The sequence below is a fragment of the Podarcis cretensis genome (genome assembly GCF_951804945.1).
Source record: "Podarcis cretensis genome assembly, chromosome: 6".
Taxonomy (NCBI): Eukaryota; Metazoa; Chordata; class Lepidosauria; order Squamata; family Lacertidae; genus Podarcis; species Podarcis cretensis.
In genome coordinates, this window is record NC_137175.1 from 100,141,889 (window position 1) to 100,167,844 (window position 25,956).

General features: G+C 42.9%; 1 protein-coding gene across 6 annotated transcripts in view; it reads left to right on the forward strand.

The window, feature by feature from the left end:
- Positions 1–25,956, forward strand: part of RGL1 (ral guanine nucleotide dissociation stimulator like 1) — a 153,343-nt gene that overhangs the window by 99,580 nt on the left and 27,807 nt on the right. For 5 of the 6 annotated variants that reach the window (XM_079981329.1, XM_079981331.1, XM_079981330.1 and 2 more), the window contains 2 exons: positions 3,150–3,227; positions 19,525–19,709. In XM_079981329.1, the coding sequence (XP_079837455.1) occupies positions 3,150–3,227; positions 19,525–19,709 (263 nt within the window). Of the gene's footprint in view, positions 1–3,149; positions 3,228–5,131; positions 5,441–19,524; positions 19,710–25,956 lie in introns of those variants that run through there. The other variant, XM_079981333.1, reaches the window with a different exon arrangement.

Below are 25,956 nucleotides of genomic sequence, written 5' to 3' on the forward strand. Positions count from 1 at the left end.
TTCATTATAGATCATCTCCCAGAAAGCCTTAATCCTTGGGCACGTCCACCAAAGGTGAAAGAATGTACCTTCACTTTCTTTACATTTCCAACATTTATTATCGGGCAAATGATATATTTTTGCGAGCTTGACTGGTGTCATATACCACCTGTATATCATTTTCATAATATTCTCTCTTAAGGCATTACATGCCGTAAACTTCATACCTGTGGTCCATAACTGTTCCCAGTCAGCCAGCATAATGTTATGTCCCACATCTTGTGCCCATTTTATCATAGCAGATTTCACCATTTCGTCCTGAGTGTTCCATTTCAACAGCAAGTTATACATTCTTGACAGAGTCTTAGTTTTGGAATCTAACAGTTCAGTTTCCAGTTTGGATTTTTCTACCTGGAAGCCAATTTTCTTGTCCAATTTGTATGCCTCCATTATTTGATAATAGTGAAGCCAATCTCGCACTTTGTCTGCACACCTGGAAGTTCTTTAACTATAGAATTTTGTACTACAGTCCTGCTTTGTTCCTCTTGATACAGTTCCTAATCTGAAAATCAAAATTGCCTCAGTCATGAGACTTTAATTGGTAGAACAGACTTTAGGGAGCAACTTGTTAGCATTTCTCTTTCTATTATACACAAATGGGGCATAAAAGCAGGAGTTGCTATCCTTGCAATGCAGTTGATGCAGCTTCAAATTATGATTTGGTCATCCGCCTTACCTGTCCTCCTGGTACTTCAGGTGGGCTATCAAGTTTTTAAAATATGTTTCCTGAAAGTGCCACTTATATGTTCATGCAGTTCTAAAGTAAAGGTAAAGGAACCCCTGACCATTAGGTCCAGTAGTGGCCGACTCTGGGGTTGCGGCGCTCATCTTGCTTTATTGGCCGAAGGAGCCGCCATACAGCTTCTGGGTCATGTGGACAGCATGACTAAGCAGCCTCTGGCGAACCAGAGCAGCGCATGGAAACGCTGTTTACCTTCCCGCTGGAGCGGTACCTATTTATCTACTTGCACTTTGATGTACTTTTGAACTGCTAGGTTGGCAATCTTTGCGGAGCTCTGGCCCAATGGTTGCCATTGGTTTGATTTGAATTAATTTGATAATGAATGATTTTAGAGTGTTGTGTTGTGTTGTACTGTTGTACTGTTTTATTGTTGTTAGCCGCCCTGAGCCCAGCTTCGACTATTATTGTTGTTGTCAGGAGCAGGGACCGAGCAACGGGAGCTCACCCCGTTGCAGGGATTCGAACCGCCGACCTTCTGATCGGCAAGTCCTAGGCTCTGTGGTTTAACCCACAGCACCACCTGTGTCCCGCAGTTCTAAAACTCACTCTTTAAAACAAAGTGGCCAAATTGCCTGATGAAAGGAGGAAGAAGTAGATTCATTATGTCACAGGTGCCAGCCAGTCAAAGTTGTGCACAGACAGAATCTGATGCAAACTGGAAACTGATATCACCCTAATTTGAACTTGCAGAAAATATGTCTTTATTGCAGTGTGCTTCATGGGTGTAGCCAAAGGGAGGCAGGGAGGGGCAGCTGCCCCCCCCCATCAAGTAAAACAGAAGGAATACTTAACTGACCAATCACAATGGTTCTGCCCCCACTAACAAAAGTCCTGCCCCCCCCCCAACAAAAGTCCTGGCCGCACCCATGGTGTGCTTCTATAGTTGCCTTACTTCTCAATAGTGTTTCATTTGCTCTCAACCTGAAATAATTCTATTTCATTTCATTCTAGCCCATGTTTTCTCTTACATATCCCTCTGCAAATTTAGGGGTTCTTCATGACATTACATAGCAGCCTTGGTATGCCACTGACTGTGCACTAGACAAAGAACCCTTGGCAGCTAATCCCCACAGTCTGAAGCAACCCTTAATAAAGAAAATTTTCTGGTTTGTCAGTATGGAAGATTCTTTACCATGTAGTAGTTTTGAGAACAAGTTATTCTCTAATTGCATGCTGCATTCTTTGATTCATATACAAATGTGGGAAGATGTGTGTGAGTGGGGAGGGGGGGCCCAGTAGCTCAGTGGCCCAAGCAAGGCATGCTGTTTCCCTCCTTTTAATCTCCTCAGTGTGACATGGAAAGCTCAGGTCCTGCTGCCAGCAGAGAGTGCCTCAATACCTTAAGTTCATAGCACACAGTCTTCTCACAGCGGGAGGCACCAGATCACACTAAACAGACATTAAGTGTGTCCAACGCAGTGGTCATGTTCTTGTTCTGCAATTCCACAGATAACACCATAAAAATTTAGTACTGATTCATACCCAATGCACTTTACAACAGTTGGAATCTGTTGGAATCTGTTGGAATAAATATAACGCATCTGTTGGAATAAATATAACACATCCTGACAGGAATCTGAACCTGTTGGGCCAATAAAGTGATGCTGCAGAAAAGGGATAAAAAAATGTTCAGAGTTGACCATTGGTCATGCTGGCTGGGGTTTATGGGAGTTGGAGTCTGACAACATTTGGAGAGCCACAGGTTCCCCATCTCAGATATATTGCATATAAACTGTAGTGAAAGTATGAACATGCAAAAATACAAATGTTAATTCAAATTCTGCATTGGTTAGGAAAGTTAGTACCAAGCTCTTCATTCCTTATGTATATAATTGATTTGCTATATTAGCTTTTAGAAGTTTGCCTGCTGTTTGTAGAAGACTTTTAAGCACTTATTTTATGCATTGATACTTCCCTGGAGTCCTTGGAACAGTCAGAAATAATATATAAATGAATAATACAGTCCTATAAAAGGAGCCCTAGAAAGCATGGATGTTTTCATATTCCTGATGGAGAGTTTGTGTAATCAGGTCTTTTAAACAAAATATTTATGTAAAAAAGAGTTCACATTTGGAACTGCTGAACTATCTACCTGGCTTAGTAACCCTCATGAGATACTGATGGCCAAGAAGCAGCTGGTGGGGGACAAGAGAACGAGGAAAGGCTGCATTTCACTTATTTACTGCCTTTCAGCTCCTTAGCTGGTTCTGTGGCAGCAGCCTTCCAGTGGTGTTAAACTTGCTAGTTAGGGACCAGGGGACTTTTTAATCAGCTCTTAATATCGGATTCCTTAAACATGGCTCTCCCCTCCACCCACCCTTTTATTTTTAACCGCTGCCTACAGTTTATATCTTCCTGTTGCATTTAGATATGGAAACCTGGAGATCTCAAACTGTGAAGAAGATGGGAGCCAGAACTCTGCCGAGACCAAAACACTACTCAGGAAGTAAGTGTCGCATTTCTCTGAACAGCAAAAATCACAGCCAGGATGGAATACTGAGAAAAGGATGTGGTCAGCTAGTCCTTGGTAAACTTTACATCAATCGGCTTATTGCGTGCTCAGCTGCAGAGCCTCCACCACCCTGGGGCTCTGCATGCAAACTTGAGGTGGCCTAACAGGGATTTGGTGCAGAGTAGCTGTTTTTGAAGGAGAGTAAGGACATGAGAAGCTGTCTAAGGGCATCCAGCTTGGCTTGGGGCAGGCGGGATGTTTGTTGCATGGTGTCCAACTCAATGCCCAGGTAAGACAGGGAAGTGGCAGGACCTTCTGTTTTTTCCACTGCTAACGGATTGGCAAAGTCAGCAGCCATCTGTTGGAATAAATATAACACATCCTGACAGGAATCTGAACCTGTTGGGCCAATAATCATCTAAATAATGTGTGATATGCCCGGAACAGGACTTAAGCTTAGTGGCCCATTCTACAAATGTACTGAAGGTTTCAAAGGCTGCGCATGTGATAGAGCACCCCATAGGCATTGCCTTATCCAAGTACCATTGATCTTGGAATTTGAAGCCTAGCAGGTGAAAGTCATTAGGATGAACAGGAAGCAGGCGAAAGGCCAACTCTATGTTGCACTTTGCGAGCAACGCCCCACATCCACACTCCTTGATCAGCTTCATCACATGATCAAAGGAAGCATAACACACAGTACACAATTCCTGAGGGATGACGTCATGTACTGAGCCCCATTTTGGATGGGACAGATTGTTAATCATGTGGAACTCACTGGGCGTCTTCTTGGGAGCAATGGCCAAAGGTGATACATTGAGGTTATCGAATGCAGCATGAGAGAACGGGCCCACTATTCTGCCTAATTTTTCACCCTTTAGAATCTTACACCATGCCACCTCCGGCATTTCCCTGACCGATTTTTGAATAGATGAGTTAGTGCAGGGGTGTCTAACTCAAATTCATCGGGGGCCGCATCAGCAGTTTGGTCACCCTCAAAGGGCCGGTTGTATCTGTAGGACTTACAGTACAGGAGAGAAGGGTTCAGGCAGCTGTTGGATCTGTCACATCACAGGATGGCATGCGCTCAATATAAAAACAAGTGGAGGTTTCCTGAATGCATGTAAAGTGGAGGTTTCCTGTGCAGAACGGCCGGCGCCGCTAGAGGGCAGACGTTCTCTGGCTTGTAGGCTGCCGCGCATGCGCTGAAGAGGCGGCTTTCTTGCGTCAAAAAAGAAAAAAAAGCGAAAATAAAAGGTGAAGGCTGGCGGCCGGCGGCGGTACACGGGCCACATGACGAGGTCTGGCGGGCCGGATTCGGCCCGCGGGCCTTGTGTCTGACACCTGTGGGTTAGTGGGAGGAGACCCCTGCAGCTGGCATACGGAAGCCCTTGCTAAAAACCTTTTACCAGTTATTCTACGGCTGCTTTTACAAGTGAAGAAAGGGGAGCATGGCAGGTAGGGAGGCAGATGCAGCAGGAGAGGTGCCACAACCACCGCTCATTGAGGAGGTACAGTAAGCAGCCATTACATAAAGGAAGGCCGCAACTTTGTTGCAACTGTGCAAAGGGGTAAACACCAGAAGCGCTGATTGCCACAAAGGAAGCCAAATGCAGGGACCAATGCGTGAAGAGGTTTATGAAAAGCAAGATAGCATTACTGATCCTACTAAAGGTTAAGAGCACAAGCTTATGCATGTCTGCTCAGACCTATGTCTTATTGAGACCCTTATAATTCTCTTGGGAGTTCCACTTCTTCTAATGGTACATGAAAATACGGATGCTTCCAGATGGGAGTTTATTATGGAATCGGTGATGCTTATGCCCACAGGTCTTTGTTTTTGTTTTGTTTTGTTTTGCAGTATCTAAACAAGGCTGTGATCATCAAAATGCCAACACAAATGACTTCCTCTTTAAACATTTCATCCAGATTTCCCCTTACCAAGGAAAATCCAATAGGTACATAGGAACATAGCAAGCTGCCTCATTCAGAGTCAGGTAATTGGTCCTTCAGACTCAGGCCACCCGTGCTTCTCAGACTGTCTGCTGCGAGGACAAGCAGTTTATTTTCTCTAGGGGGCCCTGGACTGGATTTGGTCACGGAAGTGTCCCACCCAGCCTGGGCTGTAGTGGAGTCAGGGACCAGCACTGGGCTGTGGACCACCACTCTGAGCAGTCCTGAGTGGCAGTGGCTCCGGATTCAGACAGGTACTGAACTTGGGGGCTCCTGCATTCAAAACAGACACTCTCACCACTGAGCTACTGTCCTGTATAACCAATTATACATCTGTAGTCACTGCTGATACAGAAGCATGTTGGCACATTTTGCAGCATTGGTGGTATGTCATGCGTCTGGTGGCTGTCCTCTATTGCCACACTTGTTTGTGCCTTACAATCTAACCATTTTGTTTCTGGCAACTGCCAATATTGGAATCCTATTTCTATTTATTGTTGCATGTTCGGGTTGGGGGAGAGACTCAGGATCTCCATGCTGAAAATGGGGGTGGTGGTGGGGGGGTTACGTGTGTAACTACATGTGTGATTGTGGTGCCTCATTTGTTTAGGGGAGGCTTGGTCCTGGGAGCCAGTGCAGCAGAGTCATTGTCTGGCTGTCTGGCATGTTCTGCTTGGCTCACAGGGTTCTGCTGCTTGGAAGCCTGGACCAGATTGGGTTTCCCCTTGTCAATCCAAAGGTGGAAGGACTGGCTGCAACCATGACTCTTGCCTCCAGTCTGCTGATTTGCACCAGCAAGTGAGCGCTACTGTTTTGAGCCCATGTTGAGACTATGCTATGTTTAATACTACCGTCCCCAAGGGCTGCATTTGCATATCATGATAAATTGTCTTATCATGACTGGAGTGAGCCTACTCTTCTTAAACTCATGTGCTCTCCTCTCCCCTCTCCTGTTCAACAGCCACAAGGAAGGAATTCGGAAGCTTTTCCTTTTGCTTTCTGTTAACCCTGGTTTTTCATATTGTTCAAACCCAACTAACTGCAGTTACGTCTTAGCTACTGTTTGCTTGAAACAAGGCAACTTAAAACCAAGGCTTGTTTAAATAACCACAGTTAAAATTCACCACAGTTTAAAGTTTAGTCATAATTCTAGAATGTGGTTATTTTCTTTATTCATTAAATGTGTATACCGCCCTTCATTCGAACATCACAGGGCAGTTCACAACAAAAAATACAAAATGAGACCACAAAATACACTATACCACACTGACTCTGGCAGTAAGAATAAAACTAGGGGTGGGAGTGTCTATTTCAGGATCTGAAGAGGCTTATAGTCTGTCTTTCTCACCTTTCCAGAAAGAATAGTATGGCTTCAGGAAAATGGATTAACCTTTCAGGCCTTGAGAAATGTACCATCTTGGCATATGTGTTTTCCTGTGTAGATCTGACTAGCTCTGTTCTTCTCCCTCTGTCCTTTTGTTATGAAGTACTTTGTATCACATGAGACAATTTAAACCTTGTCAGATATGCCTGGGAGACTTTAGCCTAATATTGCTGATAGCCAAAAGGGGCCTGGGCATGACTCCAGACTGAGCCACTGATTCCTGTCTGACTCTGGGCAAGTCTCTTGACCTTCGTATGTTTTGGTCAGTCCAGCTATAATATTGAACTAAATTGCTGCAGGTGGGTCCCCCCCCCCTTCTCAGACACAATGGATATGTTTGGCTAGATTTTATGGGAAAATTAGTTGCTGCAGATATGAAACTTGGTGATATGGACTTGCTGCAGAGTGCAATACAAGATACGAAATGGTTTTCGGCCCTGAGTATATGTAAATGAGTATGTGTAGATTGTAGACTCCTCAGAGCAGAAGCTTTTCCTTTTAAAATTTTGGCACGCTCCAAAGCGCATTGATGGTGCTGTGTAGATAAAGCAAAGATAAAGAATCATATTTGCATGTTGCAAAAAGGCAGTACCCGGGGCCTGGCTCTTGGGTGCATTTATCATATTGCAGAATATTAGAACCTGCAATAGCAATGGCTTTAATGCAACTTTGGGACTCTTTTAACAAAATACCGTATTTTTCGCCCCATAGGGCGCACCGGCCCATAGGGCACACCTAGTTTTTTCGGGGGGGGGGATAAAGAAAAAAAATTTCCCGACCCTAGCCCCCAGAACAGGCTGCTATCCGCAAGCCTAGGGAGCCCAGCGGGAAGTCGCGCCGGTCTCCCCAGGTTTGCGGATATCTGCCTGAAGCCCAGGGTGCGCCCCAGGCTTCAGGATGCAGGCAGCTCTCCGCAAGCCTTGGGAGAGCTGCGCGACTTCGCGTCGGGCTCCCACGGCTTGCGGATATCATCCTGAAGCCTGGAGAGCGAGAGGGGTCCGTGCGCACTGACCCCTCTCGCTCTCCAGGCTTCAGCGAAAGCCTGCATTCACCCCATAGGACGCACACACATTTCCCCTTTATTTTTGGAGGGGAAAAAGTGCGTCCTATAGGGTGAAAAATACGGTACTATTAGATTAGGGTGGCCATGTGTCCTGCTTTAGAGAAGAGCTCTCTGTTTGATGGGCTGCAAAAAGGCAGTCCTTTATGGGAAGGGTGATCTGAAGAAAAAGACTTAAGAAGGGGGAGCAGAGCAGGAGCCTCAAATGTGCTCATCAGTCGTCAGCTGCTGGGCCAGAAGGAGGGCAGAAAGGGGGGGGGGTGGAATTTGCTGCATGTGGACCAAGCATCAAACTGGCCTAAACTCTGCTTTGTCTGCTCTGTTTGCAGTGACTTTCTGCAGATATCCCCAATAACATGTTTTGTGTGTTTTGTTCTTAGAATTTTATTTTTGAATTTGTTTGAATATTATTTGATGAGCAACTGTCAGCATCAACATTTGATCTCAGCTTCCTACAAATTGGGTACTTCTGATACATTAACTTCTATCTCATTGATAGACTGTAGAGGTGATTGTGTTTGTCATTGACCACCATTAACATTCATTGTTTTATTCTTAACAGTCGTCTCACTTTTTTGCCCCCTGATCAGAAAGTTCCCTCATTTTCATACATCCTGATGTGCATCTATATTCATTAACCAAAAATATAATTATTAACAAACAAAAAGTTGGCTTTACTTGTTTTTGTGAGTGGTAAATTGTGTGTCTGATGCATATATACTGTATTTCTAATAACATACCAGTAATTACATTATTTCCTAAAACATAATAGATGATTAATTTTCGTATCATCCTGTTTATGCTGCTTATTTTTTATTATTAATCCATGCAAAAATACAAATTGTGTTTTTTGTTCCTTTTTTTCCTTGTGTGGGACTCTAAAGCACGCCCTGCAGGCTATGCCTTGAGCAATCTGAACTGCAGGGGGGTGAGGTGGGCTACCCCATTGGCTTGGCAATATACTAAGTAGCTGACAAGGCAAAAATGACAGAGAGCAGTAACTGAGGGTGAGGGCAGCGGTCCATAGCATCCTTCTGCTCACTGCTGCTTGGGTGTAGCAAGGGTTTTTGTTTGGGGGGGGGGGGTGTCAGCTGAACTTTTTTTAGGGGATCCATCAAAGTGGCTGAGCTTTTTTAGGAGATTCCCCCCCCCCAAGTTGTTGAGCATTTTGGGGGATATCAAAAAGAGGACATTACAGTGGCAGGCTTTGGTTGGGGGTGTCAGGCTTCTTGGGGGGGGGTACCGCTCTTGGCTAGGCACATGCGCTGGAGCAGACAATAACTCTGAAGCAAGAAGCATACTTCAGTAGGCAATTACCGGCTCACTGACAATAGCATTATTTTTGTAACACTAAAAGACCAGATCAGGAAGAGTTAAAAATAACAGGGTGCGAACTGAAGTGAAATGGCATTGTAGACTGTAGAATCTTAATCCAAACTGGTACCAAGAACTGGATCACATCTCTAGTAACAGTCTCTACACAGATTAGATGTATTTCATTCTATTTAGTAATCATTTCTACTGTAGCACCTAGACACATACATTCACATATGCAAACTTAATGTAAACTCTGTCCTGTTTCTGGGAATGTATTCTCTCTTGGCATTGTGTAAGTGGCAATACTAACTGCAGTTGTTTTTTAAAATGGTGTTGATGATGATGCACTTTTCAGCTCGTGGATCCTTTGTGGGCAGGATCTTTTTTGCCCTTTGTCTCCTCTTGGGTTTATTATTCATCCAGTAAAGCACGGTGTCCTGTTTCAGTGTTACATAAATAATTGCACCAAAGGAATGGACTTAAGAGAAGCAGCCACTGAATGAATGTGAGATGAGTGAAAGCATATTGGCTGAAGGCCTCCAGAGCCTGGGAAACCTGCAGTGGGATATGTTTAAAGTTTTGTTTGTGCTGTTGAATGCAATCAACTTTCATTCTTGCAAAGGGTAAAATAACAAAAGAAACCAATGTGGCTGAAATGAGGAGACAAAGGGCCAAATGGTGGCAATTAAGAGAACGAGAAAATGGGGAAGGTTATAAAAACAAGCCAGATTATTTGCACAATGGGGAAAGGAGGAAAAGTGAGTAATGGCAACAGTGGTTGAGGCATGGTCAATTTAAAAGCAAATATCATTAAAATGTAGAGGCCTGGCACAGCATTCACCAGTACACCCTGTCAGTTGCAATTATGGGGAAACCAGATATTCAATGGATCTTTAGTTTTCATGCATGCCCACATAAAAACCAAGGACCACCATTCTAGAGGAGACCACATACTTTGTGTGTATATGTTGCAGATTGAAACCAGAGGTTCTCCCAGCAATGCAGGTGTGGGATTTGGTACTGCAGCAGCAGGCTCCATAGGGCGCAACTTCTTAGATAGGAACGTGTCTTGGAAGATGACAAAACTACAATCTGTAATAGGGTGTGAATATGTTTAAAATGTTCATAGCCATTTAGAGTAGTTGATGGCCACCTGGTGGTATGTGGGCTGAGTCTTGCCCCCAGTACTGGCTGCATTTCAGCCTCCCTACCCTTCCGTATCTGTGCAAGGGAGGAAACTCCCATCTCTCTGGGTGGGCATGCACGATGGAATAACCACCCTCCTCAGTGTTTGATGGACAAAAACTGAAGCAGAGGTTGTGGTAGTTCATTGGCAAGGACATGTCTTTCTGCAGGGTACAAAGTGCCAAAGTATATGACTTCCCAAGTTGATCTTATTGTCCGGTCTCGCCTCAAAAAATGAGGCTGCCATAGTCTGGTCTCATTAAAGCACCAAATATCAAACAAAATAAGAGCTAAAGCTAGTTGAGCTTCAAGCTTTTGGAAGCTGGCCTCTTCTTCCTCCCCCTTCCCCCTTCCCCAGCCTTGTTTGTTATTCTCTGTAGAGGGCATTATCTTTTTTTTTTTTTTAATAATATTTATTAACATTTCCAGTAAAAACATACAAATACAAACAGCAACAATAAAAACAAAACAAACAAAAAAAAACAACAAGTATAATTTCAAACCTTAATTTTCTCAACCTATTTTCCCCGACTTCCTCATACCTCCCCGTTTTGTATTCTAATTTCATTATCCAATCAGCAAATCCATTCCCTTGTTTCCCAAAAGTTTTTTACTAATTCCATTCCTTTTCTTAATCAAGGTCTCTGAAAACCACATTATTTTTAAACCCCTGTCAATCTAACATTCACTAATCTTATAGTATTTATTAAGGTAGTCTTTAAATTTCTTCCAATCTTCTTCCACTGTCTCCTTCTCCTGGTCCCGGATTCTGCCCGTCATCTCTGCCAGTCCCATATAGTCTGTCATTTTCATCTGCCATTCTTCCAGAGTGGGTAGATCTGGTGTCTTCCAATACTTGGCAATAAGGATTCTTGCTGCTGTTGTGGCATACAGAAACAAAGTTCTATCCTTCTTTAACACCACATGGCTAACCATACCCAGGAGAAAGGCCTCTGGTTTCTTCAAGAAGGTATATTTAAATACCTTTTTCATTTCATTATATATCATTTCCCAGAAAGCCTTGATCCTTGGGCACGTCCACCAGAGGTGAAAGAATGAACCTTCATTTTCTTTACACTTCCAACATTTATTATCTGATAAGTGGTAAATTTTAGCAAGCTTGACTGGGGTCATGTACCACCTATAAATCATTTTCATAATATTTTCTCTCAAGGCGTTGCACGCCGTGAATTTCATACCGGTCGTCCACAACTTTTCCCAGTCAGCAAACATAATATTGTGTCCAATATCTTGCGCCCACTTAATCATAGCTGATTTAACCGTTTCATCTTGCGTGTTCCATTTCAACAGCAAGTTATACATTTTTGACAAATTCTTAGTATTGGATTCTAACAGTTCTGTTTCCAATTTTGACTTTTCCACCTGGAAACCAATTTTCCTATCCAGCTTGTAAACCTCCATTATTTGATAATAGTGAAGCCAATCTCGCACTTTGTCTTTTAGATTCTCAAAACTCTGCAATTTCCACTTATTACCCTCCTGTTCTAGGATTTCACAATATTTTGGCCATTTAGACTCCGTATTAAGTTTTTTCAATGCCTTTGCCTCCATTGGTGACAGCCACCTTGGAGTTTTATTCTCCAACAAATCTTTATATTTAATCCAGACATTATACAATGCTTTCCTGACAATATGGTTTTTAAAGCCTTTATGAACCTTGACCTTGTCATACCACAAATATGCATGCCACCCAAAAAAGTTATTAAAACCTTCCAAATCTAAGGTGTCTGTGTTCTCAAGAAGCAGCCAATCCTTCAACCAGCAGAAAGCTGCTGATTCATAGTAAAGTTTCAAGTCTGGCAAGGGCAAATCCCCCCCTTTCCTTTGCATCAGTTAAAATCTTAAATTTTATTCTGGGTTTTTTGCCCTGCCAGATAAATTTAGAGATATCTCGCTGCCTCTCTTAAAACACTCCATCTTATCAACAATTTGCAATGTTTGGAACAAAAATAACATTCTAGGCAATACATTCATCTTAATAGCTGCAATTCGACCAGACAAGGAAAGCTTCAAGTTTGACCAAATTTCTAGATCTTTTTTCACTTGATTCCAACATTTCTCATAATTATCTTTAAATAGATTCATGTTTTTAGCTGTCATATTAATCCCCAAATATTTTACACTCTTAACCACAGTTAAACCTGTTTCATTCTGAAACCTCTCCTTCTCCCCTACTGTTAAGTTTTTCTCTAATACCTTAGTCTTTGATTTGTTTAATTTAAATCCTGCCACTTGACCAAACTCTTGAATTAATTCCAAAACCCTTTTGGTGCTAGATTCTGGCTCTTGTAATGTAAGTACCAAGTCATCTGCAAATGCTCTCAATTTATATTGTCTCGCTCCGACCTGAACCCCTTTAATCAGCTGGTTTTTCTTATCATGTTGAGCAAAACCTCCAGGACCGAAATAAAAAGTAATGGGGAAATTGGCCACCCCTGACGTGTCCCTTTTTCTATCTTAAATTCTTCTGTGACTACATTATTTACAATTAACTTTGCTTTTTGTTCAGAATATATTGCGCCTATACCATTTTCAAAACCTTGGCCTACCCCCATTCCATGGAGATTCTTCTTTAAAAAGGTCCAGGAAATATTGTCAAAGGCTTTCTCCGCATCCACAAATATCAGAACAGCTTTTGTGTTTATGTTAACTTCTAGCATTTCCAAAATGTCTGTTATATTCCTTACATTATCTGATAAATGTCTTCTCGGGAGGAAGCCCGATTGATCCCTATGAATCTCCCCCATCAAAACTTTTTTCAATCTCTTAGCTAAAATGTCGGCAAAAATTTTGTAATCCACATTTAGTAAAGAGATTGGACGATAGTTCTTAAGTTGGGTCTTTTCAGTCTCTGTCTTCGGTATAAGCGTGATATAAGCCTCTTTCCATGTATCAGGTGCTTCTTTCCCCTCAAGGATTTCATTACAGACTTCCTTCAAAGGTTGTATTAGCCATTCTTTTAAAGCCTTGTAATATTTGGAAGTCAGTCCGTCAGGTCCCGGAGATTTGCCCAGTTTCATGTTTTGAATGGCATCTTCTATTTCTTGTTCAGTTATTTTCTGATTCAGAAGCACTTTGTCTTGACATGAAATTTCCTTCATCCCATTTTTCTTCAAAAATTGTTCTATATCAATCTCTTTTTCTGGCCCTTGTGTATCAAGTTGTTTAAAATATCTCTGGAAGCAGCTTCTAATTTCAGTTGGATTGTTTATGTTCTTTCCATCCGCTTCTAAATTTGTCACTGTATTTAGTTTTTGTAGAGGGCATTATCAAGAGCTTAGGTACTAAAGGGTGGAAGTATTTGTGAAGCACAAAACTCTCAGCCTGCATCTGCAAGCTATCACCCTCAAAAGCACAGCCAAGAATCAATAGTGTGTTGTGGCCAAGACAATTACTATAAGCTAAACTTTAAACAAATGCATGGTTCATAAAAGTGAGGTTTATTAAAAACTTTGCAGAGAGCCATCTCTCATTGTGAAGAATGGAGTCAATTATGGCAGTGTTTTTTTTGTCTGAGAATAAGCCTCCTAGCGGTATCTGTGTCTTTGACTTGACAAGAACAGGGAGTTTCTTCGCAGGGACCATTCAAGCTGCTGCAAGGTTTGGGTGCTTGTCCAAACTTTTTCCAGAAAGTGTTCCTTCCTAATACACTGATTAAATAGTCGGGGGGCACTAGGGGGCGCATTGGAAGATGGCCGACAGTACCATCTCTCCGACCCACACGGGGTAATTAAGAGGCTGTTATGGGAGTAGGCAGCCTCCCTTGTTGCCCCAAGGAAATGGGGAACACTACCCTTGCCTGCTGTGCCCATAAATCACCCCCTAATTCGAAAGAAGGGGGTGAGGTTCCTAGGCAGAATGCCCCCGTGTGGACCTCGGCTCTCCTGGACGCTGTCTCTGATCGTGCACTAGTTGCAGCAATTTGGAATAATTAATTACAAAAGAAGCAAATGCACATATTTCAAGTGAAGAAGGGGAGTGAAGTCTGCTATTTTAAGTGACCTCTGCGAAAGAAGACGACAGGTTGGAGAAACAGGAATATTTTACGATGAAGATACACCAAAGGCTCGGTATGTTGACAACGGGGCTGAATGGGGGGGGGGGGACCTTTTTTACTTTCCTTCTATGTGATTTACAAGAACCCCTCCTCATTAGAATCGTCAGTTGAACTGACCCAAGCAGGATGATTAAGGTCTGTGTGGAGATAAACTTTAACCAAAAGTGTGCTTTATGGAGACGGAGAAGCAATAAGAGCTTTTGGGAATGGCACAGCAATTAATTCGGAGTCGCCATCTTGCCAAAGGATTTATAGCCAGGAGGAAGAACGGACTTGTTTTTAGACTGCATTCCTAGTGAATCTCCTCAGAGGTTTTGAGAAAGATGGCAGATTGGTGAAGATTAATGACGCTAAGACTGTTTTGATGTATGGAAGTGATGTTATATGGAAAACGTCTGGATATGGCTACTGGATAAAAAAAAAAATATCCACGCAGGATCACAAACTGTTCTAACCAGCTTGCGGAGACTATCAGAGGTCACAAAGAGAAAGGAAAAATATATGAAAATAACAACAAGAGATGTGGAAAAACAACAAGAAAGGACTGGATAGTACTGTGAACATCAGAAGGTTAGATTTGTGGACATTAAAACAGCAGTAAGAAGCAAGGAGTTGATTGGATCCCCTTTGGAACTTGAAATATGGGTACCCCCAACAAAAATTTAAAATTTGGCTGTGTAATTTGGAATTTATGTAATTTGGTTTGATTTGATGTGATTGGTCGGTTAATAAAAAAATATTCATAAAAAAAAAGATTAAATAGTCAGCTGATAGGAGGTGAGTGTGCTACAAGCACTGTCCACATAGCTTGTCTTTTTAAGTCCTTACTGACTGACATTATTTTGTTGGTGAAATCAGTCTATGATAACTTTCATTTCAACTCCTCTGTGAGTGCCGCTGTATACTTCATGAAGAAATAAAATAGTGACTTCTACACTTTCCCACACTTCAGGATAAATCACAAGAAAATCACATGAGTAAAACACATTAGATACATGCACAGCACATGCATTTTGGCATGAGTCTGCCACACGGTTATGTCAGGTTTCAAGGGTGCCTTCCTTTATCCAAGGAATTTCAACCTCTTACCAAAACACTTAGCCAGGACAGCCTGGTTCCAGGTGCAGCAGAGTCTCAACAAGCCAAGGTCACACACAGATAATCATTCTAAGTCCAAAACAAGTTGAGGAAACACTTTCAAGGTCAAGGTCTCAGATTGTTCAGCAAAGGGGAGCAGCAGGACCAAGGAGCCAGAGGCTGGTGTTGTTTCCAGCAACTGGAAAGATCTATCCTCTGCCTGCGCTACTTTTTTGAACCAAAACAGTGTTGACTGCCAAGGTGATTTTCAAAATCTAATTGAGTTGGGGAATTTTTTATTTTTTTTAATAAATTTTTTATTAAGAGTTTTGTTAATACAATAAAGAAAAAAAGACAGAATAAACAAAGAACAAACAAAGAATAAAACAAACATAAAATTTTACATCTTGTAATAACCATCTTTTCTTCATTTTTTCCTTTTGGACTTCCTCACGTCTCTCGCTCCTACATTCCAAGTTAATAAAACTTTAGCCAGCAACTTATTACCTTATTTTCATTCTTATTGTACACAATTCCAATATTTTATCCCTAACTTTGAATATTTTTATCAAAATCTTAAATACCTAGTTTTAACATGATATTCATTCAAAATTTGTCTTTCTCTTTTTTTTTTAATACATTTTTATTCAAGATATACAATTACACACATCGAGACAAAAACAAAATACACTTATTAATAAACATATTAATTCTAAATAATTTACATAATACATTATATTCTTTCCCCGTTTATACAAAACACAAACAAAAGCAAAAACACCAACATAGATTTCTCTATATTTGGGCTCTATTTAAGAGCCCTGGACTCCCTTCCACCCTTTTGGTAAGTATCAAATAAATTCCACGGTCACGTATTTTCTTTTTAATCTTAAATATTAGTTTTTCTCTGTAAGTGTTAATCCAAAAACCGCCAGTGCTTTCTACAGTTCGTTTCCAATATATTTCCAATATTTACTCCAGTTTTTTTGAAATTTCTGTTCATCTTGATCTCGTATTCTATCTGTTAATCTAGCAAGTTCAGCATAATTTACCATTTTAACCTTCCAGTCACTTATGCTAGGTATAATTTCCGTTTTCCAGTTTTGCGCCAACATAATTCTTGCGGCTGTGGTGGCATAGAGGAATAGCATTTTGTCCTCTTTTTGGATTTCTTTACCTGGCATTGCCAGCAGGAAGGCTTCGGGTTTTTTGGGAAAAGTGTATTTAAAGATTTTTTTAAGTTCATTATAAATTAATTCCCAAAAAGCTTTCACTTTGTTACAAGACCACCACATGTGGTAGAGGTCGCCTTCTGCTTCTCCACACTTCCAGCAACTTTTATTCTTTAATCTATACATTTTTGCCAGTTTGACCGGCGTATGATACCACCTATAAGTCATTTTCCAGATATTTTCCCTCAATGCCGTACAAGCCGTAAACTTTATGTTGTTATTCCATAGTTCCAACCATCTTTCAAACTCGATATTGTGACCGATATCCATCGCCCACTTTATCATTACCTCCTTCACCTCCTCGTCTTTTGTGTACCAGTCCAATAATATATTGTAGATCTTAGATAGAACTTTACTCTCACCCTCTACCACTTCTTCATTAAATCTAGATTTTTTATCTTCAAATCCTATTTTCTTTTTATCTTCATTTAACAAACCATTCACCTGATGGTATTGCAACCAGCTAGTAAATTGGTTTTTAACCTCCTCATACGGTCTAAGTTTGACACCTTGTTCTGTTTTAATTATAAGTTCTTTATATGTGGCATTCTTTTCTTCCATATTGGTTTTCTTAATAGCCAGTACCTCTATTGGTGAAATCCACCATGGGGTCTTTCTTTCCAGAAGATTTTTGTTCCTCTCCCATACCTGAAATATAGGTCCCCTGAAGATATGGTTTGAGAAACCCCTGTGTATCTTGACTTTTCCATACCACAGGTACGAGTGCCACCTGAACCTGTTGTCAAAGCCCTCCAAATCCAATAAATCTGTGTTTTCCAGTTTTATCCAATCCTTTAGCCATACCAAACATGCCGCCTCGTAGTAAAGACTCAAGTCCGGCAGGGAGAAGCCCCCTCTTTCTTTTTTATCCACCAATATTTTCATTTTTATTCGGGGTCTTTTCCCTTGCCAGATATATCTTGCGAGAGCTCTCTGCCACTCTTTACATCGACTCAAACCTCTAAGTACAGGAATTGTTTGAAATAAGAACAACATTCTGGGCAGAACATTCATTTTAACTACCGCTATCCTTCCTAGAAAGGATAGTTTCATTCTCTCCCAGATTTCCAAATCTTTCTTGATCTTCCTCCAGGTGACCTCATAGTTGTCCTTATATAGGTTGATATTTTTTGTCGTAATTTTTTGTCGTCAAAATTTGTCTTTCTCATGAAATTCACTCATTCTCATAATCTTTTCAGCTAACTTTATGGTGCCCTGTTATTTTCAAATCTCTCATCCTTCTTAACACTCATATAATTTACAGTGTTTTTGAAGATAGTCCTTAAATTTCTTCCAATCCTCCTCCACTGCTTCTTCTCCCAGGTCTCGGATTCTGCCGGTCATTTCTGCTAACTCCATGTAGTCCATCAGTTGCATCTGCCATTCTTCCAGCGTGGGCAAATCTTGAGTTTTCCAATGTTTAGCGACAAGTATCCTTGCTGCTGTTGTTGCATACATAAATAATGTTTGGTCCTTCTTTAACACCCTCTGGCCAACAATGCCCAAAAGGAAGGCGAGTTGGGGAATTTTAGTTTTGAAAATTTGCAGTCCTGAAAGCTGGTATGTTTTAACTTATTCTTGGCTTCTCTTGCTTGTTTTTGTGTTATTTATATCATAATGGCCATTGATTACAAACAGTAAAAATCTGACTGACTGGTATCACAGTAAGTAAAAGGTCTGGAGGCTATCTATTCCATTTTCTAAATGAAAATTTAAAAAACCCCTCAAGGATGTAGCCTTGAATACCCCTCCCTTTAAATTTAGCCCCCTCTCACTGTAAGTTGGGGAAGCTGGAATTACATGGGGATAGCTTTCCTTCCTCCCTCCTTCTGACATAATGTCTTCAGAATGGGATCTGATGGATCTCAGGCTCATGAGGGCTTACTGTCAGAGAGCAAAAGCTGAGCTACTCCTACAGATCATTTCCTGCCTTTCCATTCAGAAAGGGGACATGTGTGAAACACTCCCCATCGTCTTGCTGATGTGCTCCTTGTTTGACTAGTGCTTTTTTCCTTTCCCTTGCAAGGGAGAGCTCTTGAGTTTAAAATATTTAAAGCTATGAGTTTTGTAAGGCTCTTGCTTTTGTGCCGTGGTCCTTGTTCTAAAAATAACAAGAAATGTCAGCCTTTTGGGTTTAGTTCTGCTTGCTTACTATAAGTATACCTGTACATTGAATGCTTCTATTATTATGGATAGTTACACAAGGGATTTAAACCTTAGTTCTGATGGGAAACTTTGGACAAGCCTTTCCTTGATATCCAGAATGATATTTAGTCTAAATTTTTGGGAATTATATAGCATGAAGATACTGAAGAAAAAATGCTGTATAGTGTGACAGTAGAGCTTAAACGATTAGTGTTGCGTGAGAAGAGAATGAGAAGTTCTTTCATCACCTCCCTTACTCATTTTCATTGGAAAGTGCCTGTAGGGGCCTGTGTAAACTGCAAACAGTTTTGTTACGATTTAAATGCCATGACTTTCATTACAGCTTGCAGTTGCAGGGAGTCTTTTTCAGTCTGGGGCAGCATTCTGGGGGTCATATGCCAGCCTGCAGAGCAATGGATGTGACTCTCACCTTTTTACCTTCAAGTCACACAGAAGTAAGATGTAGGCATCTCGGCACCTCTCCATCCAGGCAAGCAAGAAGCACCATCAGAATTCAAGGACACATTCCCTCATATTTGCATAGGGATGTCTTTAGTTTTAAAACTCATTTTAGCCATTGTGGGGCAAACTCTGAGGGGCTGCTGGGTACCACTGTGAGTCAGTTAGATTTACATTACTGTATTATTTTTTTAGTGGCCAGGTGGGAAAAAAAGAGAGAACAAATCTTTAGTCAAATTGTTCCACTGATGGCAATGGGAAGTGCAGTACTCATTGCCTGAGGGCCTAGCTGGCAGCTTGCTCCGGATGCACTGTTATTACTGTCCTTGTGCAAGTTTATTGGAATACAGCCAGAGAACCCTGATGGTGAATCTAACCTTGTACAATGTGCTTCTTTCCAGTGCCATAGCCTCCATCTTGAGAGCCTGGTTAGACCAGTGCTCTGAAGACTTCCAAGAGCCACCCCATTACTTTTGTTTGAGAAAACTTTTGGATTATCTGACTCGGGTCATGCCGGGCTCGGACCCAGAAAGAAGGGCACGACACCTGTTGGAGCAGTTTCAGAAGCAAGAGCTGGTGAAAAACAGTAAGTATTATCCTGGAATGTTACAAATAAATATTTACATGCTGCATATGTTTGGACAGCTTTGGGATCAATAGGATTACAGTGGCCAAGAGGATTGTATACTTTGCACTATATGCTTAGTGAATCTAAGTTATCTGCTGTTGTTCAATGAGAGGTAGGAAATCAACTGGAGAATAGCCCTCTACCCAAGGCATCATGGATTTTGAAGAAGACCAACTCAGGACAAAAGGGAGAAATGAGCAAAGAGGAAGGCATGTTTGGCAAATCCTCACCATGATCAACTCCCACCTGGAAACCAATGTCCCCCACTGTGGAAGGATGTGTGGATCCAGAATTGGACTCCACGGTCACTTACGGACTCACTGCTAAGACTGTGTTAATGTACAACTACTTTACTCTGCCACAAGTGTCACCAGAGAAGAAGGAACTCAAGCATTCACCACCAAGTCATTTGCCTTGTGTTCCTTCATCATTGAAAATTATAAACGCCAGTTCAAAATTCCATGCTGGAGATGTTGGCATGTAGGTAAAGGTAAGGTAAAGGACCCCGGGATGGTTAAGTCTAGTCATAGGCAACTGTGGGGTGTGGTGCTCATCTCACTTCAGGCTGAGGAAGACAGCGTTTGTTCACAGACAGCTTTCCAGGTCATGTGGCCAGCAGGACTAAAGCGCTTCTGGCAACAGGACACCGTGGTGAGTGCCAGAGTGTACAGAAATGCCGTTTACCTTCCCGCTGCAGTGGGTACCTATCTACTTGTTTTTGAACTAGCAGGAGCTGGGACAGAGCAACGGGAGCTCACCCCATCATGGGGATTAAAACTGCCAACCTTTCGATGTGGCAGGCCCAAGAGGCTCAGTAGTTTAGACCACAGCGACCGTTGACTCAATGCACAGATTTTTCACTTCTGAAAGAGCCTTCTAATGTTACTTTCCTGTGATCAAGCCAGCTTTTTTCAGCGACGGCATTTGTCTCATGAAACGTCTTTCCTTAGCTGCTGTCATGACAAAGGAAGTGTCAGTGGTTGTTTTTTCCTATCTGAGTGGTGCATTGGTAACAGCCAAGGACAAAGGGAAAATTTATGTTACCAGGTCAAAGGGCCCACTGGAACAATTGTGAATAGTAGTGACACTGGAATGCTATGCACTGTGACAAGCCTGACAAATAGCCTTGCCCATCTCCCGAGACAGAAGGTTTCCTATGGGCAAAAATTAGCATTGCTAGAAGGCTATTGAAACCTGTGCAATGAACGTAACCATTTCAGTGACCGGCTTTCGCGGAAAGGCGGCAGGAAGTGGACAGGAAGCGACAATGCAAGATAAGAAAACAATACAATAAGGATCAGCTCTTCTGAGCCCCTTTAAACCTCACCTACTTGAATGTTCCAGAAATTATGACCAAATTACGCTGTTAATCAGCTGTGGCGCCAAATTGCTATTATCCATTTATTATCCTTTTTATTTTTATTTTTTTAAGGCTGACTGCATCATACCTAAATGGTTCTTCTCATCAGAAATTCCAGAGCCTACAAGTGTTGCTAATTTGTGTCTAATTATGTTCTTTTCTGGATCTGGTTCCAGCGGATCAAACAAAGGAAGTCTAAATACCAAGGTCTATAATTAGATATTCACAGGCTGAGCAATGGTTCCCACAGAACCTCCTAGGTACAGAAGCCTTGTCTCTAATTTCCCCATGAAAAGATTTAAGCATTTCTCAGCTGAGCTGCAGATGTTTCAGGGAGGACAGTCCATCCAGATATTGAACACTTAAAGGAATAATATTGTTAGAAAAGTAACAATAAAATATGAGTGCCAATAGTTTGGGGGAAAGATTGAAGCTGCTTGTGGTGTTGTTGTTGTTGCTTTTATTAGATGGTTGTGCTTCTATCACAAAACAGAGGCAATGGCACCCTCCCTCCCACCATTGTGCATAACTGGAACTCGTTTATTTAATGATACACGTTTCTAAAATATTAGAAGAGACTGTCAGCTTAGGCAGTCTATGCAACACAGGCCAGGCTCCAAATCTATGTGCAACTAATTCTTGGGGTGGGGGCCTTTCAAAATATTAGTTTTCCTTGAACAGCGGCCCCCAGTCCCTCGCCACATGATGTGCTGCTTCTGAAATTGAGGGGAGTTTCCCAAGCAGCTTGTGATGGGATGTGGGTGTAGATGGAGGGGGGGGGTGATGGTTAAAGCTATTCAAAGGAGGGAGGGGAGGAAGTTTTAAATTCCACTGGGTTTGGGCAAGTGTTGGGCCAAATAGCTTGCTTGATGCTGGTCATGGGCTCCAACAATTCTCATGGTTGGACCTTTTTAGGATCTTTTTTGCCTCTTGCCCTGGAACTTCAGGGCTCATACTTCAAGTAAGACATTCTGCACACTGACCCACCTGAACAAGGTTTACTCAACTCTGAGAGGTGAATGAAGCATAGAACTAACCGCGATGGAAATTGTTTGGAGACGGGGGGGGGGGTTGGTTCTGTGAGAGGAGGTGGGGTGCTGAGGGATAGATGTTCCTACCCCACAATAAAGAATTACACTAAGAGCCTTTTTGTCCTTTACCATTTTCACACATTTGCAGGTGTATTCTGCAACATGTTAGTGATACAATAATAGTGGATTAGTGATAGATTTATACCAAATCAACTACCATCATCCCTGACCACTGATCCTGTTAGCTAGGGATGGTGGGAGTTGTAGTCCCAAAACATCTGGAGGGCCGAGTTTGCCTATGCCTGTACTGTACTAAACCATCCACACATCATTCCGCTTTATTAGTTCTGCAATACATCTCATGGCTGTCTAGAAGGGCACTCTTGCACTGTACTGCAACAAAAAGTGGGACAAAAATAACCTTGGAACATTTGTAGTATTAAAAAGACTTACAGCGTTATTATGAATATAAAATCAGAAAAGTTCATGTTTAAATGTTTTTCACTTGTTTCAGACTTTTAAAATGTTGTGTTTTAAAGTGTTGTGACCTGTTCTTAGGACCTTAGGGTGGGTAAATTAATAATAATAATAATAATAATAATAATAATAATAATAATAATAATTTATTATTTATACCCCGCCCATCTGGCTGGGCCTCCCCAGCCACTCTGGGCGGCTTCCAAAAGAATATTAAAATACTATGATACATCAAACATTAAAAGCATCCCTGAACAGGGCTGCCTTCAGATGTCTTCTAAAAGTCTGGTAGTTGTTGTTCTCTTTGACATCTGGTGGGAGGGCATTCCACAAGGAGGGCGCCTCTACCGAGAAGGCCCTCTGCCTGGTTCCCTGTAACTTGGCTTCTCGCAGTGAGGGAACCGCCAGAAGGCCCTTGGTGCTGGACCTCAGTGTCCGGGTAGAACGATGGGGGTGGAGACGCTCCTTCAGGTATACTGGACTGAGGCAGTTTAGGGCTTTAAAGGTCAGCACCAACACTTTGAATTGTGCTCGGAAACGTACTGGGAGCCAATGTAGGTCTTTCAAGACCGGTGTTATATGGTCTCGGTGGCCGCTCCCTGTCACCAGTCTGGCTGCTGCGTTCTGGATTAGTTGTAGTTTCCGGGTCACCTTCAAAGGTAGCCCCACGTAGAGTGCATTGCAGTAATCCAAGCGGGAGATAACCAGAGCATGCACCACTCTGGCGAGGCAGTCCACAGGCAGATAGGGTCTCAGCCTGCGTACCAGATGGAGCTGGTACACAGCTGCCCTGGACACGGATTTAACCTGTGCCTCCATGGACAGCTGTGAGTCCAAAATGACTCCCAGGCTGCACCTGGTCCTTCAGGGGCACAGTTACCCCATTCAGGACCAGGGAGTCCTCCACACCTGCCCGCCTCCTGTCCCCCAGAAACAGTACTTCTGTCTTGTCAGGATTCAATCTCAATCTGTTAGCCGCCATCCATCCTCCAACCGCCTCCAGACACTCACACAGGACCTTCACCGCCTTCACTGGTTCTGATTTGAAAGAGAGGTAGAGCTGGGTATCATCCGCATACTGATGAACACCCAGCCCAAACCCCCTGATGATCTCTCCCAGCGGCTGCATGTAAATGTTGAAAAGCATGGGGGAGAGGACAGAACCCTGAGGCACCCCACAAGTGAGAGCCCAGGGGTCTGAACACTCATCCTCCACGACCACTTTCTGAACACGGCCCAGGAGGAAGGAGCGGAACCACTGTATGACAGTGCCCCCAGCTCCCAGCCCCTCAAGACGGTCCAGAAGGATGTTATGGTCGATGGTATCAAACGCCGCTGAGAGATCCAGCAGAACTAGGAAACAGCTCTCACCTTTGTCCCTAGCCCGCCGGAGATCAACCAGTGCGACCAAGGCAGTTTCAGTCCCATGATGAGGCCTGAATCCCGACTGGAAGGGATCCAAATGGTCCGCTTCTTCCAGGCGTGCCTGGAGTTGTTCAGCAACCACTCGCTCAATCACCTTGCCCAAGAATGGAAGATTTGAGACTGGGCGATAGCTGGCCATCGTGGCCGCATCTAAAGATGGTTTTTTAAGAAGTGGTTTGATAACCGCCTCTTTCAGCGGGTCTGGGAAGGCTCCCTCACGGAGGGAAGCATTCACCACCCCACGAAGCCCATCGCCCAGTCCTTCCCGGCTAGCTTTTATAAGCCAGGATGGGCAAGGATCAAGGAGACAGGTGGTTGGTTTCACTCGTCCAAGCAGCCTGTCCACATCCTCGGAGGTAACAGATTGGAATTGATCCCATGCAATTTGACTAGACAGGACTCTAGCACTCTCCCGCCCCGGCCCTGCTCCCACGGTGGCGTCTACCTCTTCCCGAATCTGAGCGACTTTATCTGCAAAAAACTTTGCAAAATCATTGCAGGAGATCATGTGGCCCGTACTGGGCCCCGATGTAGCAGGTGGTTCCGCTAAATTGCGGACCACCTGAAAAAGTCTCCTGCTGCTGTTTTCTGCAGATGCAATAGAGGCGGTGAAGAAAGTCTTCTTCGCCGTCGCTACCGCCACTTGGTAGGCTCGACATTGAGCTCTAACCTGTGTCCGGTCAGCTTCAGAATGAGTTATCCGCCACCGGCGCTCTAGCCGTCTCAACGATTGTTTCATTGCCCTCAGATCCGTGGAAAACCACGGGGCTCTCCGGGCTCCATGCAATCGGAGAGGGCGCTTCGGAGCCAAACAGTCAATAGCCCTGGTTAACTCCACATTCCAGCGGGCCACCAGGGAATCAGCTGAAAAGCCATCAACATGGGATAAAGCATCCCCTACCACTCTCTGGAAACCATTTGGATCCATTAAGTGGCGGGGGCGGACCATCCGAATCGGTCCCACCTCCCTGCAGAGGGGAAGGGTCGCGGAGAAGTCCAGTTGCACCAAGAAGTGATCTGACCATGGCACTTCTTTTGTTTCACTTTTAGTTAGTGTCAGGTCACCAACATCCGTAGAGGTAAACACCAGGTCCAAGGCATGTCCGCGGCTATGGGTTGGGCCAAACTTATTCAGGGACAGCCCCATGGAGGCCATGCTTTCCATGAAGTCCCGAGCGGCCCCTTGTAAGGTCGTGTCGGCATGGATATTAAAATCCCCTAGGACAACCAAACTAGGTGTCTCCAGGAGAACATCCGCCACGACCTGAAGCAGCTCGGGCAGGGAATCCTTGGTGCAGCGGGGAGGTCGGTACACCAAAAGGAATCCTGTACTGCCCCTATTGCCCAACTTCCAGAACATGCACTCAGAGAACTGGGTCTTCCCAATAGGACGCCTGGTGCAAACTAATGACTTCCTAAAAATCACTGCAACCCCCCCCCCCCCCGCCCACAAGGCCTGGGTTGCTGTGCGTAAGAGAAACCTGGTGGACAAGCAGCAGCAAGAACAGTAATAATAATAGTAATATTATTAATAATATTACTAATAATAATAGTAATATCAGTTGAAAGAAGAGTGGGATCAAAATGTGATAAATAAATAACATAATCAGTTCCTATAGTTAACCTCTTCTGAAATATATGGCTTAGAGGCAAGGATTTACTGAATCTCCACCCTCTCTGAAATGATTTTTTGGACTTAACAGAAGAAAGTCTGTTTTCTTCTGGCCCAAGTCCATTTTAGTAAGATAATGTGTCCCTAGTGCAGGAGATTCCTAGCCCTTCTGTCACAATCTTTTATCTGCCCTTCTGATGTTCAGGCTCCCCATGAGATTCTCCTGCTTCAACATAAGGTGGAGGTCATCATTATTATTTTGTAGCATGCTGTGCCAAACGGCTCAGGGCTATGCTGGGG